The sequence below is a fragment of the Passer montanus genome, unplaced genomic scaffold, assembly GCF_014805655.1.
Source record: "Passer montanus isolate IOZ18808 unplaced genomic scaffold, ASM1480565v1 scaffold10, whole genome shotgun sequence".
In the NCBI taxonomy this organism is placed as follows: Eukaryota; Metazoa; Chordata; class Aves; order Passeriformes; family Passeridae; genus Passer; species Passer montanus.
This window is the reverse complement of record NW_024356505.1, coordinates 2,396,329-2,416,746: the sequence shown is the minus strand read 5'-3', so window position 1 is coordinate 2,416,746 and position 20,418 is coordinate 2,396,329. Positions and strand designations below refer to the sequence as shown.

General features: G+C 41.7%; 1 protein-coding gene across 1 annotated transcript in view; it reads right to left on the bottom strand.

Moving 5' to 3' along the window:
* SNRK (SNF related kinase) overlaps positions 1 to 14,033 on the bottom strand; it is a 39,968-nt gene extending 25,935 nt beyond the window's left edge. Inside the window, exons 1-3 of the mRNA XM_039704916.1 lie at positions 13,798 to 14,033; positions 3,283 to 3,380; positions 1,241 to 1,934 (exon numbers count right to left, since the gene is read on the bottom strand). Coding sequence (XP_039560850.1) covers positions 1,241 to 1,829 — 589 coding nt within the window. The 5' untranslated portion in view covers positions 1,830 to 1,934; positions 3,283 to 3,380; positions 13,798 to 14,033. The remainder of the gene's footprint in view (positions 1 to 1,240; positions 1,935 to 3,282; positions 3,381 to 13,797) is intronic.
* Between the last annotated feature and the right edge of the window lie 6,385 nt (positions 14,034 to 20,418).

Genomic DNA, 20,418 nt, shown 5'->3' with positions numbered 1-20,418 from the left:
TTTCAAGTTCAGAAAACCCAGAGTACAATACCTATTCAAAGACAGAAACCACAAATTGTTGTTCAAATGTTTAGGCAAAGAACCTAAATATTTTACCTAATAGCTAAAAAATAATGCAAGAATTGTAGTTTAACAGTGTGCCTGTTAACACACAAAATTAGCTGATTGTTCACCTCAGGTAAATTAGCAAAAACCTGGACAACTCTGCTTTAATTTAAACCATCACTACAGTCACTACTATAAAACACAGCAAAACACACACAGCCATGTACAGAGTCCACCCATGAAATTATCAGATACTGATAAAAAAATGTTGACTACCAAAAGCTATTCTTGAAGCACCATTTGCAATTATATGTGCCTACACCTATTGGGGAAGTGAGCTGTACCTCAACTAACAGATTTAAGCAATCTGTATGACTACAGGGCAATATTCAGTGGCCCCATCAATGTTTACAGCTATTCTAAAAAGACTCTAAATTACTTCTACTACAATAAGCAGTAGACCTAAGAGAGACAGTAAGAGAATTACATGTAGCAGTCCACTATGCACACTCCACTCTGCAGCTAGAAAGATGAAGACTCATTTACATATTACTATTTCTTTTACCTTTTATACAATCAGGAGCAACTGGAAACTCATCCACTACTCTTGGTTCTCAGACAATGAAAGGGCAGAGGTGGGATAGAGGGAGTTGAAGCTTCATCTAACTTAACCCCCTGTCTCCTCCTTTGGTAGCTGAGTTAGTACTTGGTACACATGGCTTCCCACCACCTTGCAGCAGAACATGTAAGCAGCCTGGGCTCACAAGGCTACTCTTACATGGCTAAATCGAGCCAAGAAAGTCACTTGTGGTTGGATGTAAGGGAACGTAGGGTCTTGTTAAAAGTAAATTTGAAACAGGCAACTTTTCAGAAAAGAAGATGGGTTCTCTCTGAGTATTTACAAATACACCCATTGCATCCACATTATTACTAATTTTTAAAAACAATTACAATGTATACAATTGCATCATTTCATACAAAAAGACTTTTTAAGCATTTTTGAGACTGTTTGAGTATCTCAGTCAAACAGAGCTGCCCCAGCATGACCTCATCCACAGCTCATCTAGATTATATTACTTCTTGCCAATTAGCTACCTTCCATATTTGGCATTATCTTGAAACAGAACACAGAGGGACGAGACCATGGTATCTATGTTTACAGATTACTGGTTGAATTCAAAGAAGACATACATACCCACTGCTGGTGCATCATATTCATCCCCAAGTAAAATTTCAGGAGCAGAATAGGCAAGAGATCCACAGCTTGTAGTGAGCTTCTTTCCAGGCTGAAATTTGTTGCTGAAGCCAAAATCAGTCAATTTCACAAGTCCTTGCTTTTCAAAGAAAACCACATTCTCTGGTTTTAAGTCTCTATGAACTACATGCAGTTTATGGCAGTAGGATATAGCATGAACTATTTGAGCAAAGTATTTTTTTGCCAGATCCTCATTGAGCCCTTCCTCATGTTTCATGATGTAATCAAACATATCTCCGCCATCCCCTAGCTCTAGGATGAGATAAAGCTTTGTCTGGGTGTCAATCACTTCGTACAGCCGCACAATGTTGGGATGCTGCACTAATTTCATGCACCTGACTTCTTGAAAGAGATGTCCAGTGGCAAGAGTGTCCAGTTTGGTCTTGTCAATGACTTTTACTGCTACTTTTTCACCTGTAAAGACATGCCGAGCAAGTTTGACCACAGCAAAATGGCCTCTGCCCAGAGTTTTATCCAAGTCATACAATCCTGCAATTTTTCCATCATATCCTCGTTTGAAGCCTGCCATTCTGTTTCAGAAGATGAAATAATATTTAAGCTCTTTGGAAACGTGGTATTTTCATATAAGAGTATCTGAAGCAAATAAATAGTCCATAATCACTGCCAAGCATACCTAAAAACAAAGAGACAAGATTATATACTTGTATAAAAGTAAAATGTATTATCCTATAATTACCCCAAGTTATGTTAGCACATTACTACAGATTATTTATGAAATAATCTTCAGAAATTTTTCCAAAGGATTTAATAAGGCAGGCTGTGCTAACTTGCAGATTTCTGACATCACATTATCAGTATGCTTCAAGAAAGTGAGTTTCAGCTCTGCAATAATGAAAATTTGTCACAAATTCAGTGGCCTTCATTGCCTTGAGTCAGAAACCTTTCAAGCATAACTTGAAGAAATTGGTGTTATAAAGACTGTTAAAATTGGTAAAACTGAAATCTGTAACTTTTCCAGATACACTATAAAACAGCTGGGCAGCACAGAATATCATCAAGAGGAACATACTTAATACATCTTTTTTTGGCACATCACTTTGTATTGTGCATGAAATAGCTCTAATACAAAGTTCTGATGGCATGACTTGGGACTTTTACCTCCTCCTTTTTAACAGCTTTCTGTTTAGTAAAGCTCAGAGTGACATACCATACTTAATTTTGTTACTCTAATTAGGCTGAGCAGTATCAATCAATACTGTAATTACAGCAAGTGAACAAAGCTTTGAAGGCTGAAATGAAACATTTGGGTTGGATGTACTCAGTGGTAAATAAAATTTTTTGTTAAATATTTTGACTGAAGTTATACAAACTGGTGATAAAAAGTTTGGAGGTAGGTTGCATATGTTCATCAGGCCTGCGAATGAGCGAGGAGAAGGGGAAGAAGAGTGGGAAAGAAGCAGAGAAGACTCAAGAGTTCAGCTCTTGTGTAGTGAATTCCTGCTTCCCAGGTATTTGGCATTTAAACAAACAAGATGTAACTTATAAAATATTCATATTCAAAACTGGTTTTGAAGGTCTTATGTCCCATTGTTTTCTTTTTTTTTCCACATACAAAACCTCCCAGAACTTTTTCCTACATTGTTAACTTAGATTGAAGTTTAAATAAAAAACTGTAGCTATCAAAAAGCTAACCATTTATCCAATTTTGAGTACAAAGTAGTTAGAAATATGAAAATTAGATGGCTCATTGCCAGCTCTAAAATAGAGAAAAAACAGCTCTTTAGAATATATTTTCAGTTTCAAAACTGAACTTCAAAAAGAAAAACTTTAAAAAGGAAGCTGGCAACCAAACAGCCCCTTACATTAGTTATTCTCAAGTTGAAATGTAAGCATTATATTAAAAACACTCCCTGCTAAACAAGTTGTTTCACAGACAGTGAAACTAATGAACCTGGTTTCATATGAATTCAATTACAAGGCTGGGGGTCCTATGAGGATTCTGTGATGTTTAACAAGCTCACCTTACTGCTTCTCTCAGCTGGAGCCATGGTACAACCTCTTCACTATCCAGCTGTCTGCTTCCAAAAAACCCATAGAATTCAGTTTGAGACCTCCACGCCTGTAAAATTGGAATGAAATCAATTAACTTCCAAAACTTCATAACCTAGACAAGGAACAGGGTTAAGTACAACAAGCATTAATACAATAACAAACAATATAAACATTGAGGTTTGGGGTTTTGTGTTTCTTTATAGAGTCATCAAGCTTTAACAAACTTCACTGGGTTTTATGTTGCTGTGTGCACCCTTTTATTCTGCTACTAAGACCTATGCTTCACATGCTCTTTCAAAAACCACTCCACTAGAAGATGGTTGGCATATCTGCCTCCCAACACTTCACAGACTGCTCATCTTACAGAGCTTCCCCACCATTCCCATGTAACACCATCCCGTCCTTATTCAAAAACTGAATTAAAGCATGCTACATTAAACTAAATGCCGACTCTCCTACCTGGTAGAAACTATTACAGAATGCATAAGGAACAACATAATACAACAGCAAATACACAATAAACAATAAAACTCTCCTTATCTTTCAGAGATTCAAAAACTTCTTTACATCTGAGAGCAATGGGTTTGTGTTTAATAGCACTTGATGGATTCTACCCCACCCCTCCCTGTGAAACTGGGCAAGTGCTTTACTAAAGCAAGTGAATTTTTAGCATCAAGAACATACTGCAGCAGAGCTGAATAACTTAACTATGTGCTGTGAGAAGAACCACTTCCTCTTGTTTGTTTTTAATCTCTTGATAATTTGTGCATCTTCTCATTCACCGTCTGTTCCAAAACAAGAACTATCATACTCCATTTACCTTGCCTCAAGCAACTCACAGAATTAGTTTCCTCCCTTCCTAGCTTCAGCTCAATTTTGTTCTAATCCTAGTCTATAAATCCTTTTGCAGAGGTTATTCCACTGGCTTTAGCATTCCTCTCACCCTTCTCTACTCATTTTCTGGTTTGTTCTATTCTACTTTCTTAGGCCAGTTTGAGGGTCCTTTCACTACTACTACACACTAACAATGTTTTCAAGCAATACTTTACTTTAGAGTTGTATAATGTTCCATCATACTGACCTAACCCCAAAATGAAGACTAATGAAAAATAGTCCATGTACACACATAAACCACCTAATCTTAGCTTGTATGAAGCAGGAGGGGATCTATTAATCAGCTGTGCCCCATATGGTTGTGCAGCTCCAGAGTCTCACTCCTAAAGGGATTGCCAGCATTTAAAAAAACCCAACAACAATAACAAAACCCCCCACTCAAACATGCTTTATAGTACTGCTATCTCCACAGCATCCTAATCTGACTCCTAACTGCTTCTAGATTAAAGAAATTAAAGGAAAACTGGAGCACACAAAGACAGCTTGTCTGAATTTAACTGCAACACTCAGCAGTAAGGAAAGATTTATGTTCATTACTTTGTTCACTTGGCACATTCTCAACCATCATGAGCGTGTACAAGTTCAACAAGTGATTTAACTTTAAATCACAAAATACACATAAAAATCAACCTGTCAACAGAATTCCAGCAAACACCAGTTATGTTTAAGCAATGGAGAAATATATCAGAGAGTAATCAATAGGATAAGAGTTTACAGAAATGGAAGATAAACTATGCTTACTAATGTTGCTGCCCTCTTAGCTGTAACAAAATTAATGCAAATTCATTAACAGTTTAACTTAAAAGTCTCCACAATAACAGACCAACTAACCCTTAACTCTGTGGTTTTAAAATAAATCTGCAAAGATGAAGCTCCCACCACTAAATACAGGGATCTCAGATGGAACACATGGCACGAAAATACAAAAGTTTAGTAGTTCAGTAGTAGGATGTGGATGCAAAAAATTTCATAGTGTATATAGATACAAGCCTTGGTTACAATTTAAATATGCTATCTAAAGGAGTGCAGTTGCCATACCAATATATTTCAGAGCAATTTCTTTTTCTCAGCTTCTCTTAAGAGCAAAGAAGTAGAATTTTGACAGTACTTAAAAATCCACTATTTCAAGCTGGAGCCTCTTTGAGACCTTTGCTGTTGTCTCCTTAGTTACCACAGTAAAACTTCTGGGGCTCACTATACATGAAACCACACAAGCCTCTAGTTTTGCCATGACCCTCCAAAACAGGATTACTTTTAACGATGGATCATTTTGGTGATCCAGTTCACAATGTGATCTCTTGAACATTTTCCCAAGTGAAGGAACTACAGACTAAAGCAGACAACAAACAAAATTTCTACCAGCCACATGTTAGCAGCAAGCCAAATGACAGCCTGCAAAAAAGCATTTAAGAGACAGTTACATCACAGAAAATATTTACCTGCCTTTTCATTCACAGTATGTTAAACCTCCGATAAGTTCATTTTTTCAGCATTACTTTTCAGCATTAAAGTTTGGTTTTTCTAGCTGGTGAGTTAACTAACCATTAGCAGCGCTTAATCCATGCACCTAATTATGGTTCTAAAAATGCATTTTTCCCTAATTATACCAGAACTCAGCTACGCCCCCAATACTCATTTTATGCAATGTAGACATTTACCAGTAAATAAATTCAGAACAGATCCTTCTTTCCCCAGAAGCTCATATACCTATCCCACAAAACACTGTAAAGGGCCCCTAATGGAGATCTGCAGGAGCTGTTTTGTAATATCACATGCATCCTATTAAGAAGCTTAGCAACAGTGTTGTGATTCAACCATCTTTAAAAGAGGGATGAATAGACCTGTTTAGAAAAAGAAGCATGTTTCAGAGACACTAGTTTTTCTTTAAACAATTTACCCTATTCAAGAAGTGTCATTAGATTACACACTTCATGTAAAACCAGCCTAGTTCATCTTACCCTAATGTGTGTATTAGCTTACTTTAGAAAATGAACCTTCATGGTCCCATTTAAAGAAAATGTGGAAAAACTATCAATGCAAAGACTTCCCTGCACCATCAGTCTAATAGACATAAAAGCTGAAGTAATCTTCACTGGGACTTGTCTGTCCACAGACAGCAAACCATTCCTGTCTCCCTTCACGATAAATGGAGATTCAGTCAACACAGATAAGAGTCTGTGATAAAACAAATTGCGCCCTAAAGCAGATAGCCAAAGAGATCAGATGAATCATTTTGTAAAAGCACATGCTTTCATTTTCTGTAACAGGAGTTTAGAATTAATAGTTCAGTGGATGCACACATTACACACATCCACCAGACAGATTTAAGTTTTACCCTGCTTCTCCTTTTGCTCTCTTTTGTCTCTTAACCAACAGCATCTATACCAATTATTTATTTACTATATAGTTGTATGTTGATTGTGACTTGATGAGACTTATGCTGATTTTGTTCCTAGAAACACAAAACCCAAAATTTGACATACACAGAATATGGAGATTTGGATGCAATTTTTTTTCACTCTGAAAAGAATTTGTCCAAATCATTGGAATCTGAGAGCAAACTGAAGAACATATTAGCTCAATAAATAAACTGCAATTATAATTTTTCATATTTTTTCCAATATTTCATCCCAATTTTTATCTGCTTTCCTAATGTAAGCTATCTTTACAGGGTAATCTATGAACCTTTAAAAACAGCCTGTCTTTTTACTATATTACCCACTACTTGCACTGTTACATCTTCACTTATGTGTCAACCTGCTCTCCCCCAGAGGACTTTTTATCACCTTTCTTCTGGTGTAAGGGAGCACCAATGCACTAGAAGCAGGTAAAAGGCATTGCAAGAGTGGCATGTGAAATACACATACACTCAATGCACATCACATACCCTGAAAACTTATCATTGTGCAACTCCTCCAGCATATTCCTAACTTCTTAAGTTTGAAATTGTATTTCTTGAATATTCAAGACTCAATATGGGATTCAGGATCCCAGGAAAGTGCATTCTCCTTCTGTTTGCATACAGGTGTCATGATCCAGCAGAGCCCTTCCTCCTCCACCTTCCTATGGCCTTCACAACTACCGTTCAAAGGTACTCAAAGGAATGAGGGGAATCTACACTCACCCTACAGCCAGACATTTGTACATGCAGCCTTTTGGGGGGCAGAGGAAGACACAATTCCCAGAGACAGCTGTGTTACAACTCAGCCCCTTATATACGCAATGCCCTCTAAAGCTTTATTTTCCACTTTACATGACTGCACCACAGCATAGACACATATCTTCCCTTTCACTGATGACAAACCCTATAAACTCTCCTGTCCCCAGTGAGTTCCACGATAAAACACTACAGGAGATTTTTTTTCAAGATGTACATGCACTTTTCATTTTCCTGTTAGGCATCAGTGTCCATATCCAGCCCATACTGTGTTAATGAAATGTCAAGATATATCAGCAAACCTCTCTGCTATCCAGCACTGACTGACTCTAAAATGATGAAGATCACAATGAAGAGTTATCAAGTAATGCTGTGTTACAAACATAAAAAGAAGAATTAACCTAAAAAACTTAACTGTACTCCTTAGTTTTAAACAGTCTGTAGAATTTCACTCTGAAAAGATACGAGAGGTGCCAATTACTGATAAAATTTTGGCATTCTAAACATTTGGGAAATCGCTAATTCAATGTGTTTTGTCATTTTAAAATGCATTGCAGGCATTAGAGCTACTGATGTCTAGCCTTAACTCTTCTTAGTATTGAAGTAAGAGCAAAATGCCAACAAGAATTCTTCAACTCTAAGGTCCATTATTCAGTGAACAGGCAGCAGCAGAAACATTTGGCAGGTCAATAAACTTGGTAAAACATTGCTCCTAGACCAGCAAATTGTTGGAGGATGGGAAGGGCAGCACTTTTATAGATTTGAGAAGAAAAGGTTACTAACAGCATTTTGTAACAGAAAATTATGAGAGCCTGCATGACCTGACTTCTAAGAGCAAAACACTATGAGGTAGATCCAACGCATGAGAAAAAAGAAAATATAAAAGATACAATGCATGATTCTGGATATCATCAATTAAAGAACAGATTTCTTTATTAGATAAGGAATTCCCAAACTTTCAGACCTACAGATTGCTGTCTACCATCTATTTTCTTGAAGACTAGTGCAGTAACATCAAGCACAGACAATTTAAGCTTTCCTCTTTCACACACTTAAGCTGTGGTAAGTGGTCTTCAGAACATTAGCAAAAAGCAAACTAAAATTTCAGAATTGTGTTGTAGAAACTCCACCTGATAGTTGGTATCTGTGTGAGAATCACCCTCCATACAGACAACTTTAAAAAGCCACTGGATCTGAATTGGTCCTTCAAGGCCTCCCCTTTAAACGACAAGAATATCTATTTCCTTTTTCCTTCCAAGCAGGTGAATCAGAAAAAATAGAGACCATGCTGATGTACAGACTCCAAGGTAATAGTAAGACAGCAGCAGTAACAGCAAGGTTATGATTATAGACTCTAAAGCTATTAAGAGGACAGATGCACTAGGACTGATGGAACTACGAGCCACTGACAAACCCATCACCGGTAGTTTCTGGCACTGGTTCCAGTTGTGAAATGTGTTAAAAGCCCAAAGCACTTTCACAACCTTGCTGATAATTCACTGCAGTTCACAAGGTACTTTCCATTTCTAAGAGGAGGTATTACACAAGACAAATACAAGTTGCCCTCTAGATTTAAGAACTCAGCAATAGCTGTTCACCCGAAAGTCCTCACACTAGCCACAGCTCCAAATGCAATTAATCTCATGTTGTATCTGTTTTCCTCTTATGCCTTCTCTCAAAGGCCAGCATGTGGCCTTTCATTTTTAAAGAAAAAAAGAGACACTACCCTGTTTACATACCAGAGGCTTCAGCAACACAGCACTTAAGGTCTGAAGCTGCTCCTGAAGTATTATTGTATAGAAAAATACCAGATATTCCTGAATAGCTACATCTCATAAATTATCTTCTGCATAGTAGTATGTGATAACATCTTTTAAAAGTACGTGCTCCAAGTTTTGTGATATCTGCTAGTACTTTCTTTCTGTATCTGTAAATCAGTTATAAAACGTTGTTTAGACCCTGTGATGTCATAATATATAGAAAAATTAATTTCAGCTGATAATCTCATGGTTTGCAGCTCCCACTAACAGAAAAATTTGTCCTCAACTACAAAAAATTAGCATGGATATCTTAGTTACAGACATTTGTACATTTAACCAATCCAGATCTGGTACTTCAGTCAACAACTGCATAAGCAACAGAGATAACTCATAGTAGTTGGACTCCCTAGCCCAAAATTATTCTTTTTCAAGCTTGACAAACAGTACCCAAGCAGATTTTTGAAGATTTCTAATATTCTAAATTCCATCATATTTTCTTTTTCTTCTTTTTTCTTTCTCCAAAATAACTAGGAACATGAACTGATGAAGAAATATTTTGCATATCAGGTGATTCACTATGGTATCACCATCTTTTAAACAGCATGTTAAATCTTTCTATCTAGGAAACTTACTGTAGAAACTTTGCAGAAAGCAGATAACTCAGATTTCTCCACCAAAGTACACTCCTTTAGAGAAGCTGCTTCATCTATTCCATGTTAATGAACTTTCAGAATTGTTTTTCACCTTTTTCAAATGTCTGTTTATTAATATTACCACATAATTTTGTCATGCCAGGCAGTGCAGCTAAGACCATTAAGAGGAGCTCTAAACATTCTTCCATTTATCAATGAACACTTCAATGTGGTATAACACTCCAATGTTAGCCCTGTTTTAACACCTACATCTTTGTTGTGTAAATTCAGAACCGCAAACATGATTTTCTTCCCATATCAAGGGAAGAGAAAGCATCACACACCATCTCAAACACAAGTGTTCAGATGCAAATACGTGTGCATACTCTTAGTACCTATTAAAAACAATAATAATTGCTATTCAATTTCTTAATATCTTCAAGGTCAAATACCATATAGTTTCATTTGTTTGGAAATAAATCTGGTAACATAAAATTCAAGTACTGAATTTACTTAAGTTGCCACTATGAGATGGTGTTTTCCATCTAGGATACAAACTGCTTAAATCTTAATAAATAGAAACTCCAACCAACAGTTACTCAGTTTCAATACCTCATTCTCATTTGTAGCATCCTAAATTAGACAGGAACAGCCAGACACCTGAAATTTGCCACGCTTTAACAAGAACTAAGATTATAATAAAGCCTAGGCTATCATCTCTCAAGTAAAGTCCAGTCAGTAACTAGACAGTAGTCAGTAACTAGTTCTTCTGCAACTTTCTGCTGCAGAAAAACCCACAATGATATATAAAGAAAGAAAACAGGCTGTGAAATACAGTGTAACATTTGTGTCCCAGCACTGTTGTAGAAGATCACTGTAACAGAGGGAGTCAGCTTTTCAGAAAGTGAACATGCTCTGTTTTACACTTTCCAAGTATAATTATTTCTCATTAAGTTCTTAACATTGGTGACTCAATCAACTTATGTGTACTAGAACTCTGCCAGGGTGAGTTATCCTAGAATTGTAAGGGAATATACTTTTTTTTTTCAAATCCTCTTATGCTCTTACATAATACTGTTATGTGTATTAAAACAACAGGTACTTTACATTATTAGAGCAGCTGTAGCATTTTAGTTAAGTGCTTGAAAATAATGTGACACAGAAGATGGGCAGAACCTCAGAGGCTACTAAAGTTAAGAGCTTATACAATTTAATATTACTATATTCATCATAAACTGTAGCTCAGCTCTGTATCCCTGATCTGAACCACGTTTCATTGGTTTCTCATTTTAAGACACAATCATAAACACTATTAAGTAGGAATGAACAGAAGATCACCAACAAGTTTTACAGCTACAGCATTTCAGTGAAATTTTGAGAATCCAAAAAAGGAAGTGCATTATTTCACAAGAGACACATTGTGAGGAAAAAGCCTGGCTGCACCAGGATACTGTGCCCTTGAAAGCAAGGCAGGCCAAGCAAGACAAAGGTGCTACTTTGGCATTACCAGTTGCCAGTGGGATAAAAGGGACAATGATACACTGAAGGTGTAGACTGCAAAAGAATTATTTGAGCATGATTCAAAGGCAGTTAAAAGACACCAGGCTGGTGCACAAGATTACTACTGCAAGTAAAAGAGTATCTGCAGTAGCATATTAGCATGCACACCCTTAACATGCTATTTCTTTAAAATAATCAGAAAGCAAACAATTTATTACAGTGCAACCACCCACACTACATGGCAGTATCAGTTCTCACAGCAGAACGATTCAAGGAACAGCAGTAACCTGTAGGGTGTCCAGCACTCAAACTCTACTTTCTTGCTTCTCAATTGCATAAAACGAAAACAAAAACCATAACACAGTAAGTACACTGAAGATGCAATTCTCCCTCTTCCCTGTTTTTCATGAAAGCCTCAGGTGTGGATCATAAAGATCCTCTTAAAAGAGCCAGATGAATGTGCTGCCTTAGATGCCACCTTGCCTACCAGGCAAAGCTCCAGCAGTCAGGTTAGCTTCTTTTTCCAATCACATGAAAAAACCATGTCATCATTCTACCACTTTTCTGGTCATTTAGGATATTCAGGAAAATTAAGAGACAAGACCAGACGTTCTCCTCCTCGGTTTTTATTACTAAGTCCTCTCATCTGGATGTTGTATGCACTAGAAGTCAAAGGGGCAAACATTAGTCTAAGTAAACATTTTGACACGTTTCACAAGGTAAAATTTTATTGCATTGTTTGGCAATGATTGTTAGTTCTTATTTGTTTCAGGTTCCTTCGAAGGATCAGCAATAGCAAAAAATAACCATGAGCCAATTTCCCACTTTCTGTTATGTATCTGCCAAAAAAGTCCCAGGATTCCTTAACGCAGTTCCTAATGGTGCATGCCTTGAAAGTAATACTTAACTGTAACACAATAAACATTTGCTAGTAAACACTTCTATACAGATTTCACTTTGCAGAGATTCGTTAAACTGGTCCTTCCCCAGAGCCTGAAGATCCAAATATATCCATAATAAACAACTCCAAAAAAGCAGCAGATATGACTAAGTAGCGACTGCACTACAGAGGGCAGGCGTAAGCATATTTGCATGCACTTCATTCATGCTAGATGGCTGAAAATCATACAATACGCTTCAGCTGCTCCAGTAACTGCAATGGTACCACCAAAGAAACCACTGCTTTGCCCTCATCTACTCATAACAAGCTCTTGGAAATACAAAACTATCTATGAATAAGCAAAAACCTAAAGCATGTATCCCACATAAAGGTTTCTCCTTCACAGGTATACTAGCATCTCCACCTCCAAACCAATGAAAATATCCAATCTGAAAATAGGTCACTTTTGTCACCAACCATCCTCTGGCCAATATAGGGGGGTTTGCCCTAGTGGGTGTTCTCCAACACTTTACTCAGTCTACTTATTAAAAAAAAAAGAAAAGAAAAAAAAACCACCAAAACAAACTGAAACAAAACAAATAAAACCAACCACACATATCTGCCCTTCAACTATTACCAAGACTGCACATCAACTATCTTTAAAAGTCATCTTCCACTAATGCAAGCACCTGGGTGCCAAAACTCACCTGACAATAAGCACAAAGCCCTCTATGCAGGACCTTGCCAGTATTTCTACCAATTTCTATACTAATCTCTAGGCAGTGAATTCAACGTAGTAAGTGTGCTGCCAGCGGCACGGCACGTACTGACAAAGAACGAGGGACACTTCCAGCCTCTGTCAGGAGGGGCACGCTCCAGCCCTGGGCACAAGGAGACCAAGGCAAACCTGTTGGCTACGCACCACTTCCGAGGGGCGAGATGCACCGTCATTCCCCTAAAAGGCACCCGCGGCCGGACCGCGGGGCTCTCGCCTCGCTTGTTTATTTATTTTTTTTCCCCTTCCCGGCAAGAGAACATCGGCGGCGGAGCCGGGCGGGCAGCAGCAGCGGGGGAGTGGCGGAGGCACCGGTGTCACTCCGGTCACACCGCGGTCACACGGGGCCGTGCCGCACGGACACTCCGCCGCGCCGGGCACGGCAGGCTCCCGGCAGCCCGCCGTCCCCGTGGGCACGCCTGCATCCCGGCAGCCCGCCGTCCCTGCGGGAACGCCTGCATCCCGGCAGCCCGCCGTCCCCGCGGGCACGCCTGCATCCCGGGAGCCCGCCGTCCCTGCGGGAACGCCTGCATCCCGGGAGCCCGCTGTCCCCGCAGCAACACCCGCGTCCGGGAGCCCATCGTCCCCGCAGGAACACCCGCATTCCGGGACGCCGCCGATCCCGCATGTACGCCCGCATCCCGGGAGTCCGCCGTGCCCGCAGGAACAGGCGCTTCTCCCCGCTTCAACCCTCCCCTCCAGCCCCGCCGGCACCGACACACCGACCTTCGGTGGCGGCCGCGAAACGTCCCCTCACCGCCTCCTCCTCCCCCTGGGCCGAGGCCGCCATTGGGCTCGGCCGGCTCCGGGAGGGGGAGGAAGGAACCCACCACACCCCACCGGCCCAGCCCGAGCCCAACGCGGCCCAACCCCGCCGGCAACTTACTGCCCGCGGCGGCGGCGTCTCCTCGGGGCGCCGCGCCCCGCGCCGCCCCCTGCATGGGCAGCGCCCGCTGCGACTGCCCTCGGGAGCGGCGGCGGGGACGGGGAGCTCGGCGGGGAGGGAAGGAGGGACAGGCGAGGAGACGGAGAGGGTCCAAGAGCCCAGCGGGGAGGGCCGGCGGGGCTGCGGCGGGTCGCGCCCCTCGCCCGCGCTGCGCTCGGACGGGACCCGGCGCTGCGGCCGCTGGGCCAACGCTCGCCCGCGCGCAGCCGCGCCTGCGCCGCACGGCGGGAGGGGAGAGGAGGGGAGGCCGCGCGCCGAGCGCAGTCGCGGCGGGGGCCAATGGCGGCGGCGGGGGTCGGGCAGCGGATGGGGTGTGTGAGGGGAGCGGAGGGCAGCGGATGGGCTGTGTGAGGGGAGCGGAGGGCAGCCGGACCGCCCGCTTCGGTTCGCTCTGGGTTTCAGGGAGGTCCTGAGCAATTGCCCTTAGACATGGGAAAAAGAGCGGAGGGCGAAGTGCTGAAGGTCTGAGGAGAGGGTGAAGAAGCCGGCGCGTCCGCCACCTGCGTGGCGCCCTGTCCCTCTGGAGGGCACGCTGGGCTGTGGGAGGCTGTTAAAGTCTCGAAAGGGCCACGCCTGTGATTCCCGGGTAGAAATAATAGAGTATAAATGGGACTACAGCGATCACAGAGTGAATTACATTGGGATAGACTTCTGAGATCATCGAGTCCGACCCGTGGCCGAGCACCACCGTGTTAACCGGACCACGTCCAGTTTTTCCTCCAGCACCTCCGGGAAGGGTGACTCCAGCACCTCCCCGAGCAGGCCTTGGTGCCCCGTGTGCCCTGGGCAGCGGTGGTGTGAGGGCAGCTGCTCTTGGATTCCCTCCCCTGTGGTGGGAAGGGTGGGAGTGCGATGGATGGTGGAGGTCATCTGCAAGCAGGGAGAGTGCCAGGAAGGGATGGCACTGAAGGCAGTAGGAGAAAACAGAGTGAGGAACAAGCCTGGCAGGGCTTCAGAGTTTCCCTGTACACACAGACCTGGCAGAGCAGAGTTTCTCTGCACACTGTTCCAGTTCGGGTTAAGTAGTGCAAAGAAGGGATGAGCAAAGGAGCATCAGAAATAATGCAGGAGTTTCCTCTGAAGATCAAGGAAGGAAAATCTTCGAATAGCCAGGGAATTAAAAGACTTGAAAGTGTCACTTTGAAAAGTGCACTGGTGTTTTTATTTTCAAATAGAAATGGCCAGCCAAGATATATGGAGAGGGAATACAAAACCTCATTATATAGCTAAGCCTAATTTTAAGAAAATCTTTGAGAAATTATTTTCATTTTTTTCCCATGCTTTTACAAAATTTAGATATCATTCTTTTGTTAATAGCTTATGTTCAGCAGAGGCTATTTAATTAACCTGATATTTCTTAGCATGAAGCCAATCTTTGTGAATACACTAAGCCAGAAAATACAGTTCAGGGAATGACTAAACTGAAATAGTGTGATCATGTGTGGTAAAAAGGACATCATGATTCTGTATTTTTAAGGATTCAGAAGGGAAATAAAGTAAAAAATACATGAAGGTTTCAGGATTGTTTAGTCTGAGCACTGCCTCCTACAAGAATGAGAATTTCATTATTTGGTCATAATTTAGACCACTCCATGGTCTAAGTTCTCTACTCTCCAATCAGGCTTGATTCTCCACTCTTGCACCATTCAGGCACAAAATGATTGCTGAATTTACAAGATGGATTTGATGCAGGAGATTGCAATAGCCAGCCTGTCACCTATGTCTGCCTGATTATCACTGATTTCTCAAGTGTGAGTTTGCACACGTGTGTGATACACATCACTTGGATTTCTGATCAGGTGATGCCTCATGCTTATTGTGTTGTAAAACTTAAATCTAGATTCCGTCTCTAGTTAATAATAATTACTTATTTCCAGTTGTTTTTCATTGGCATGTTGAAGAAGGCACATCTCACAAAGAACAAATGACGATCCAGTTCAGTGCCACTAAGTCTTCCTTAGCAAAATATTGTGGCATAAAGGACTTTTTTATATCAGCTACAAATCACATTATCATCTATTGCACTGCCGCACAGGATATTGCACTCAGGTGTACTCAACTTTTCTGTATGTTTGCTTATGTGGGAGAGCAGGTGGGTGGAAAAGGATACATTTACAGGGAAGAAAAAAGAAAATTCTCACCTGCAGCATAGCTACTTTGAGATACTATACTTAGGGTCACTTGTGCAACACAACAGCTCTTTTACTCAATGGGATGAGTCTGTGTAGATGAGTATGTGTGAGAGCAAGAAGAGGGTCAAGAATTCATGCTGCACTCAAGTGGAGACGGCAGGGACTGGAAGGAGTCTGCCAGCCTGTAGTGGGATGGAATTGCCTGTTTTCAGGCAGCTTTATCACTGTTCACACTCGATCACATCGCATACTTCTGGGCTGAGAGGAATACCATTCCCCCAACAAGGTAATGTAAATCTCCTGTCGCATATACAGTCACGCTGGGCTGTGTCTTCAGTGGCACAGGGCCTTGTTTGGATTTTGTGAGGGGTTTTTTACAGTGAAAACGTAATGAATGCGATAGCTACATGGCTGCAAAATCACTGAAGCTGCAGCGAGGTTGCTGGGGGAGGTTGGCCCTGTGCTGCTGCTTTTGGCTGGCCTCGCCTGGTTTACCCTGCAATAAAAGTGTCGTGTCCCCACGTCAGTTACAGAACAGGACAGCTAATGCACGATAGCTGTGCCACAAAACACACCTCGCCTGCCAGTCATTAGCCTGAATGTATTTGTCTAGGGAAGGTGACAGCAACAGCCTCCTGCATCTGTTTGAGGGATTGCTCATGGCATGCACGCATCCAGATCAGACCAGGTGACATTCCTCCTTGCTAAATCCAAGCATAATCTACTACAGGAAGAAAATGGTAGGTAATATTGGTTTTTCCAGAATACCTACTGGCTGACATTAGAAATAACCTTGTTTTAGATAAGATACAAAAAGTGTAAGCCATCTGTCAAAAGTCTGGAGTATATAAACACTTGTGAAATTGCTAGTCTACAGGATTTGAGAAGGGATATGTTCTTTAAAAGGTGAATCATTAGGGTTCATCTGTTTCAAAAATTAGGCTAATACTTAATGTAAATTATTTTGCACCTTTGCAATGAGATATGTTTGAAATGCAAAGTAGTGCAAGAAAATATTGGGATGTTTCAAAATGCTTGAGGCTTGAATAATGACTTCGGACCAGCCTTTGTGAGTATGTCCATTCTCCCTAGTAATTCCCAAACCCACCGGTCAAATCTGAATTAAAGGGGTAGATATTTCCAGAATTATATGTTTTCATAAGTGTCATGAAACTAGGCCTATGCAGCAAACAGTAGCCTTACCTGTAATCCCTGTATAGCAAAAGCTGCAGTGTGAGCTCACCCTTCATTAGTCACAGGAGAATCCGAATGGATGAGAGTGGCTTTTTCCCCTCAGGGTGGAAAAAGCTTCAGTCAAAATTCACACTTCATTAGATACTGGATAATCAGAGCATGAGGCTCCAATCCATAGGCCTCATTAGTTCTCTTTCATTATTAAATTATTAACAGTTTCCCTGACAAAGCAGAACAAAGCAGCTGCCTTTGGACAGATATAGAAGAGTACAATTTATACTGCAGCTTATGGAGGACATTCAGATCCGTACATTTCCATGATCGGAGAGGTAACTCAGGTTTCTGGCTGATGCAGAAACTGCTGGAAATATCCAAAAAATCAAATATTTTCTGAGGTATTTAAGGTATTAAGCTGTATTTAAGATTTGCAAATGATCCCAAAGGCAACAAGAAGACCTCCTGCCACAACTCCAAGAGTAAAAGACTGAAAACAGGAAATGTGGTTTTGTTCCTGAATGGGGCAAATGATGTGGCAGTGGAAGCAGATGAGGTTGTAGCACCCAGAGCCCCTGTTGCCTCAGGCATGTCGTCAAAGTCTCCAAGATCTCTGTGCTTAGAATTCATGGAAGAGAACTGCCAGCAATGGGTGAGGATCATTGCAGGGATTGCATGGGAGAATTTGACCCATAAACATTCATGGGATCAACAGAGCTGTATCCAAGCTGTTGAAGGAGCTGTCTGGTTTCACTGCAAGACTGCGCTCTTTTCTTTGAAAGATAGTGGAGACTGTCACACAACACAACCATTGGAGTGTTCTCCAATGACTCTTGAAAAAAAGCCCAAAGGAAGACTGTTAGCTGATCAGCCTCACTGCAGTCCATGTGGAAATCCACGTCCTCTTGGAACACTTTTCTGAACACAGGAAGGAGGAGGTGATCAACAGCCAGTGTGCCTCACCAACCCGATTGCCTTCTATAGCAAAATGACTGGATTTGTAGATGAGGAAGAGCAGAGGATGGTATGTACCTTGACTTTTGCAATGCTTTTGACACCGTCTACTGTCTTGTACCCAAATTAACACATTGTGGGCTAGATAGATGGACAACAACATGGGTAAAAAACTGGATGGTAGGACACAGAGGCCAGCAGTTAAAGGGCTGTATGCTCTCTGGAAACCAGTAAGCACCGTCTACTGTCTTGTACCCAAATTTTAACACATTGTGGGTTAGATAGATGGACAACCACATGGGTAAAAAACTGGATGGTAGGACGCAGAGGCCAGCAGTTAAAGGGCTCTACTCTCTCTGGAAACCAGTAATAAGTCAAGTACTGTAGAAATCTATCCTGGGACTTGACCTGTTTAATGTCTGTAGGAGTGCCTAGAGGAGGTGACAGAGTGCCCTTTCATCAGGTTTGTGGATGACAGTAAATTAGTGGGAGAGCCAATATGGTCAAGGGTAGAGCTGCCACTCAGAGGGACTCAGGCTGAAGGAATGGTGTGACAAGAACCTCATGAAATTCAACCAGGACAAACAGTATCTGGGACAGACTAATTCTGTCTGGGTACGGCTCTGTGGAGAAGGGCCTGAAGTCCAAGGGGACAGCTGGGATAAACCCAAGCCAGTGATGAAGGCTAACAGCACCCTGGCCTGTGTTAGCTGGGGCATGGCCAGGAGAAGGGGGAAGCAATTACCATCCTCTATGTGGCACTCAGACCGTATCTGGAATGCTGTGCTTTTCCACCACCACATAGTTGCTCTACAATGCTGCTACAGGCCTTTCCAGAAGGTTTCTCCCTCCTTCTCCTAGGAAGGAAGAGAGGCACAAACACCCACCCACAGCCTGTACTACAGAGGAGGAAACACAAAGCAAGGCCACGGGTGCTCTAGTGCTACAGAGGAAGAAGGTGTGTGCTTCCTGCCATGGGTGGAAACAAGTGTTTCCCACTGGTGCCAAGGACAATTAGAGTTGCTGCCTGCTGTGAAGGAAGCACATTTTGTGTCCCCTAACTCCTCATTTGCTTTTTAGTCAAAGCAATTAATTCCATCTGGTGACACAAATAGCAGGGACAGTGATACAGGGGACCCTTGGACTGACAGGAAAACTGGGATGTGGCCCAAGCTGACTTATGCAAGGAGGACAAAAATATCAGGCTGAGACCCAGCATGCAGCCTCTCTGGGTCCTGACTAGCACAGAAGCAGTGCAGAAACTTTGCCCTTCCTATGATACCTTTGTCCCACATCTCGTTCTGGTGAGCTGATGACACAGTTCAAAAGCTCCTGCTTCACTCAGAAAGGAACAGGACATTAAAAGAACATCAGGCTTAGAAATGATGAATGAAGTAAGGTATGACATGGATTCATAATGCCTTATTCTGAAAGGATAAAAATGTGTCAATCTGGAAGGAAAGGTAGAGGCACAAAGTCTGTAGACATGCCATTAGTGTTCTAAGTGATAAACTAATTAAACATAGTAAAGTTAGGAGTGGTTCTAGGGCTGGTGCCTTGCATACTTTTTCACTTATGGTTTTGGGCTCGGCCCAAGTTATTTAGAGATTCCTAGTAACTCTTCTAGAAGAGCCAGGATAGGAAAAAGTGAGTCAGTTGTAGAAAAAAAAATCCCTTAGTGCCAACATGTTTCTTTATAGTAGTCAGGAGCCTAACTCAGGAGTACTCCGTGTCCTTCTCTGTTCTGGGAAAGGTTGGGAGGCCTTTTTGTGGGACAAAGTGCCAGGTTTCCTTGTGCAGGTGTCACGCTGGCTGGGGAAGACTTTGTCTGAACTGGATTCCCAAAACCCCTTATCACCTTGCCAGGGTAGAATAATAAAGAAAGCAGCATTGACCTGGGATGAGGAAGGGCAGGTATGAATGGCAGAAAGAATTCTTTCAAATTCTCTATGAAGTATGGGGCTTGAATACCCTAAATGTGGTAGAAAGTGTAGAAAAGCAGCCATATGTGTGCTGCTGCAGGGAAAGCACACAATAATTGCGTTAAAATCAAAATTAGAATTCTGATCATGTGACAGATTACTTAACCCCAGTTGTTTGCTACTGAAGCGTAAGTGCTAATGGCTAGGATATGACCTATATTCCACCCTGCCTCTTTAATGGATGAAACAGGACCATCATGTCCTAAAAAGCAAATATTTAAAAGCTTTTTGCAGTATTATAATTGTTGCTTACTTTCAGCCGTGTTCAAACACACGTTACCTACAGAAGGGTCCTTAGTAGTGCA